This window comes from Ipomoea triloba, chromosome 6 (genome assembly GCF_003576645.1).
Source record: "Ipomoea triloba cultivar NCNSP0323 chromosome 6, ASM357664v1".
In the NCBI taxonomy this organism is placed as follows: domain Eukaryota; kingdom Viridiplantae; phylum Streptophyta; class Magnoliopsida; order Solanales; family Convolvulaceae; genus Ipomoea; species Ipomoea triloba.
The window spans coordinates 14,934,844-14,940,321 of NC_044921.1; the positions used below are offsets into that span (position 1 = coordinate 14,934,844).

A 5,478-nucleotide genomic window follows, 5' to 3' on the forward strand; every position below is an offset into this window, starting at 1 on the left:
GCATCCCCATCTGGGGTTAATACAAGGGATCATGTCAGAGCAAATGCCATGTGGCTGGAGAGAGAGGAAGAAAGAGAATGCAAAGGGTTCTTCTGCTAATACGAAATATTGGAACAGTAAAAGTGAATGTTAAAAGCAAAGCAAAGAAAGAAGCTGTGCGCGTAATGCGCACAGCTGGGCGCCCATGCTGCACGCGCCCGCGGCGCGCCTGACAACTTCATATTATATATATATATTTTTTTATTTGATTTGTTTTTATTTTTATTTCTTTATTCTCCCACTTTCTCTTTCCTAATCACACTTACAAAAATTCATCAATTACCGCGAAAAAACCCCACTGATAAGGATGCTCTTAGTACATAGTAATGAATGTCGCTACATTTCATTAGCATTTAGCATTTCATTATCATTCGGTGAAACTAACATTGTTTAATTTGTGTTTACATTTTAGCGAGGAATGAAAAATTGCGTATTGGATAACAATGTTATCACCTTTAATGAAGCTTTTGCCTAATAACAATAGTGTCAGAATGAGAAGATCACAACTGCTCTGAAGCTCAAAGATGTAACAATGGCGCGATGGAGAGGTAATGGAGCCAAAAACTTGCTTCTAGTTTTTATATATATATTTTTTAAAATAGACACATCGCATATGTACAATTGGATGAATGTAACGACACCTATTTTTTTTCTTTAAAAATCATAATTTAGACAGTTGGTCCACTGTATAATGATTGCTAAAAGTTATGATAGTTACCATATATAGTCTAAGTTCATTATTTATCAAATAACTTAGGACCAAAATACAAATTTCCCTCATTAGTTTCAAATATTTGTGAGAGCGACCCGCCATGAGCCCATGATTGGCAGTGTGTGGCTTGGTCTTTAAGTTAAACGCATAGAACAAAATGGTAGCAAGCATGGGAAGGAAGGAATGAAAGAAAGAAAAAGTCTTTATTTTAATTCACATTTCCCATAATTCTCTCTCTATAATCCATGCCGCTGTTCGTGTCAGATCCCAGACAAAACATAATACCTTCACCCATTTCACCTTTCCTTTACAGCTTCTGTGTTCATATTATTTTTACATCAGAAATAATATTCCAATTCTTTTAATCAATATTCCATTGTTACCATATCAGACCTTCTTCATTTTCCTTTCTGTATTATAATTTTTAAAAAAAACAAAAACTGCATCTCTGTGATCATTCTTATCATCTTCCTGATTGTGATTTGATTATTCCTGATTTTTTGGGCTGAGATACATTTGCAGGAGGTAAAAAAAATTCTCTCTTTTTCAAATTTCTTTTAAGTTTGCTAGGGTTGAAATGAAATGGTTGATTAGGGTTAAATCTTCCTTAAGAAAGAAAATGTTATTATCATTATTGTTTTTTAAATGTATGATCTTTTAGTTTTCATTTTGGGATTGAGAAAATGTAAATAATGTTTTTTTTCTTCTCTGTGATTAACTTTGTGGATGGCTTAATGAATTTCTGAAGTGGGATATTTGGAATAATTGAGCTTATGTTGAGGTTTTAAGTTGAATTCTCATTGTTTCAATTTCCATTTTAATGATGAAGAATGTTTAATTTTATGGATGGTTTTGTGGATTTTATGGAGTGGGGTTCCAAAAGTTTGAGGTTTATATTCTGGTTTTGGTTGTGTTTTCATTTTACAAATCATCAAAATGTTGAGGTTGAATGAATTTTGAGGTCTGTTTTGTGATTAGAATTGACAAAAATTGTGAAAGCTACAATTTTGGGGTTTTTGCAGGGAGGGAATTGAAGTTTTTAGAATGAAAGCAATGGGGAAGCCTCTTGGGAGGAAGAACAGTTGTGTATTATCGAGGTCGAATAATGAGAGCTTCAAGCTTGGAAAAGCGGTGGTAGAGCGTTCTTATAGCTGCAAGGCGTTCGATGAGGACACTGCGGTCTTCATCAACATGTCACAAGAACTCAAGGAAGAAGGGAAGAAATTGTACCAAAGGCATGACTATGAGGGTGCAATGTTAAAATATGAGAAAGCCATTAAATTGCTCCCCAAGAACCATATCGATGTTGCCTTCTTGCGTACTAACTTAGCCTCTTGCTATATGCAAATGGGGATTGGGGAGTACCCGAAAGCAATAAACGAATGCAATTTAGCACTTGAAGTTGCTCCCAAGTATAGCAAAGCTCTGCTGAAGAGGGCAAAGTGTTATGAGTCTTTGAATAGGCTCGATTTAGCGTTGAGGGATGTGAACCATGTTTTGAGCATAGAGCCTAATAATTTGACTGCATTGGAGATCTCCGAGCAAATCAAGAACGAAATGGAAGAGAAGGGTCTAGTGCTTGAAGATAAAGAAATCGTTCAGGCTCCCGAGTATGTTGAGCCTCCAGATACTTCTTCTGCTAGCAAGGTAAGGGAAAAAGTGAAGAAGAAGAAGACTCATAAACACGATAAGAAGAAAGTTGAGGAAGTGGAAGCGAAAAAGGTCGAGGAGGAGGAAGAAAAGAAGGCTGAAGACAAGGTGGTGGTAGATGAGAAGATAAGCGTTAAGGAAGAGAAAACAGTGATGAAGACTGTGAAGATAGTACTCGACGAGGATATAAGATGGGCACAATTACCCGTTAACTGCAGTATCGGGCTGGTAAGGGATGCAGTTCTGAAACGATTTCCAAGCATGGGAGGTATACTTATCAAGTATAAGGATCAAGAAGGTGACTTGGTTACAATTACAACAACTGCTGAACTTAGGATGGCCGAGGCATCTCTTGATCCAAATACTTCATTAAAGCTGTTCATCAAAGAAGTTAGCCAAGATAGAGAACCGGTTTATGAATGGGGTGATGAGGAAAAACTGCAGACAAAAAAGCCCAAACCATCTAAAGTTACCGAGGAAGTTCACTTGGAAAAAGACAGAGTAGTGGTGAGGGGGCCAATTTGTGTTGAGGACTGGATAGTACAGTTTGCGCAGCTTTTCAAAAACCATGTTGGGTTTGAATGCGATTCGTATTTGGATATTCACGAGATAGGGATGAAGCTATACTCAGAAGCCATGGAGGATACCGTTACAGGTGAAGACGCGGGAGAGCTTTTTGAAATTGCCGCAACAAAGTTCCAAGAGATGGCTGCTTTAGCCTTGTTTAATTGGGGGAATGTGCACATGTCTAGGGCAAGGAAGCGAGTATACCTTACAGAAGACGGTTCCAATGGTTCAGTCTTGGAACAGGTTAAATCCGCATACAATTGGGCACAAAATGAATATGCAATGGCTGGAAAAAGATATGAAGAAGCTATGAAACTCAAGCCAGACTTCTATGAAGGGCTTCTTGCACTCGGACAACTACAACTCGAACAAGCAAAACTACGCTGGTATTACGTGGTCGGGAGTGGGACCAAAGTCGATTTAGAGACTGCCCCATCTGCCGAGGTCTTGGAAATGTATAACAAGGCAGAGGACAACACGGAGAGAGGGTTGCAGATGTGGGAGGAGATGGAAGAACAGCGTCTCAATGGACTTTCCAAACACGAAGAACATAAATCCCTGTTGCGTAAAATGGGTTTGGATGGAATACTTAAAGATGTCATACCCGAAGAAGCTGAAGAGCAAGCTGCAAACATGAGGTCTCAGATTTACCTGTTATGGGGTGCCTTACTCTACGAGCGTTCTGTTATGGAGTATAAATTGGGTTTACCAACATGGGAGGAGTGCTTAGAGGTTGCGGTGGAAAAGTTTGAACTGGCTGGAGCATCTCAAACAGATATAGCTGTCATGATAAAGAACCATAATTCTAATGATACGGCTTTGGAAGGTAACACAACAACTATCTGCCAACAAAGTTTTCTTATGCTAATTAATTAAGTTATAATTTTATTTACCAGTTTACTATGATCTAATTTAGGGTTCAAGATTGACGAGATTGTGCAAGCATGGAATGAAATGTACGATAGTAATAGGTGGCGGACTGGTATCCCGGCTTTCCGCCTAGAACCATTGTTTCGTCGACAGATTCCCCAACTGCATACTGTGCTGGAGAATCTTTAAGTTATCACAGTCGAGAATGATATTTCATTGGGGCAGAGGATATTGGTACACCTTCATTTACTGCAGTGTGTGCTTGCCAGTTATAATAGGTATAGTACATTTCTCACTATCTTCTTCTTCTTCTTTTTTTTTTTGTTTTTTGTTTTTTTTTTTTTTTTTTTTTGTTTTTTTTTTTTTTTTGTTTTTTTTTTTTTTTTGTTTTTTTTTTTTTTTTGTTTTTTTTTTTTTTTTGTTTTTTTTTTTTTTTTGTTTTTTTTTTTTTTTTGTTTTTTTTTTTTTTTTGTTTTTTTTTTTTTTTTGTTTTTTTTTTTTTTTTGTTTTTTTTTTTTTTTTGTTTTTTTTTTTTTTTTGTTTTTTTTTTTTTTTTGTTTTTTTTTTTTTTTTGTTTTTTTTTTTTTTTTGTTTTTTTTTTTTTTTTGTTTTTTTTTTTTTTTTGTTTTAAATTATTGAGAACATTACATGATGTAGGGCCAATTCATTTATCTTTATAGGGCTGCACTCATGAAGTAATGCTAGTCAGGTAAGGATTCTAAAACATAATACCTGCCTCTCAGGACTCATGGCCTTTGAAATGCGATAATTATTTCATAATATAACGCACGCAAGTTGTTAAGAGTTCCACATTGAAAAAATAAGAGAGAATATCTGAGTTTATAAGGTCATGGGCTAGACTAGTTAATTGGTTGTATTCAATCTGCTTATTAGTTTTTCTTGCCATTTTGGATGTCTTTCTCTTTCAGTTCTATTCACTATGCTATAGCAGATTACGGGTACTAATGTACTATACACTTTGTTGCTTCAAATGCAAATTTCAGGTTACACATCTTTCTCACTTCTCACACATTTATGATCCTCCCCAGGTTTGTCTAGTGGATTATATTCATGTCAGCAGCGTATTCTGCTCGTGCGCTGTTTGCTTCAGAAAGAAAAAAGCACGAAAGTTCGTTAGATTCCAGAAATACATACAGCCTATTTATTTGGATATGATATGAAGCTGTTTATATCATTCAACTTTTCATTGGTACATGAAAAGTATTCTTGGCAGTCAGCAGAGATCACATAAAGAATCTGCATCAAATTCTTCACACAGTTTAGGTTCTGACTGTGAAGAGGGGAATGGCTTTGTAGAAGAAAAATGTATATTGCCATTATTTTTTTTTTTCTTTTCATATAGGTTGTGAGCTTTGTTCAATCTTAATAATTATTGTTTGTTTTTAAACAGGTTGTTGTTTATTTTCACTTTGGCCTGTGTAAAAGAACTGACTTTTGTGTTTTCTTTTCTTCTTCTAATTAATTTATTTATTTTTAACATTCATATAAGTTGAATTAAATTTAAATTGAGACTTCTTGTCTCATTGAGCATCTTATCTTGCTTACAATGTCAACAGAGTCTTTAACAACTTGTGTAAGTAGCTCTGGATCTTTTTAGTTTTAGGAAAAATGTCAAACAG

General features: G+C 35.5%; 1 protein-coding gene across 4 annotated transcripts; it reads left to right on the forward strand.

The window, feature by feature from the left end:
- The first annotated feature begins 971 nt into the window (after positions 1–971).
- Positions 972–5,254, forward strand: LOC116023015 (protein PHOX1-like). 4 transcript variants are annotated; one of them, XM_031263951.1, is made up of 5 exons: positions 972–1,276; positions 1,774–3,794; positions 3,885–4,116; positions 4,496–4,547; positions 4,843–5,254. In XM_031263951.1, exons 2-3 carry the CDS (start codon positions 1,796–1,798, stop codon positions 4,025–4,027), a joined length of 2,142 nt encoding a protein of 713 aa, XP_031119811.1. In that variant the 5' UTR covers positions 972–1,276; positions 1,774–1,795; the 3' UTR covers positions 4,028–4,116; positions 4,496–4,547; positions 4,843–5,254. The 4 variants fall into 4 exon arrangements, with proteins under 4 accessions (XP_031119811.1, XP_031119812.1, XP_031119813.1 ...); XM_031263952.1 differs by having other exon boundaries at positions 4,888–5,254; XM_031263953.1 differs by having other exon boundaries at positions 4,519–4,547; positions 4,888–5,254.
- Positions 5,255–5,478: the final 224 nt, after the last annotated feature.

Bases quoted from the DNA above. Each gene is read 5' to 3' on its own strand.
- LOC116023015 (XM_031263951.1), top strand. From the start codon at position 1,796: ATGAAAGCAATGGGGAAGCCTCTTGGGAGGAAGAACAGTTGTGTATTA. The intron at 3,795-3,884 runs GTAACACAACAA...GATCTAATTTAG, and splicing joins TAATGATACGGCTTTGGAAG to GGTTCAAGATTGACGAGATT.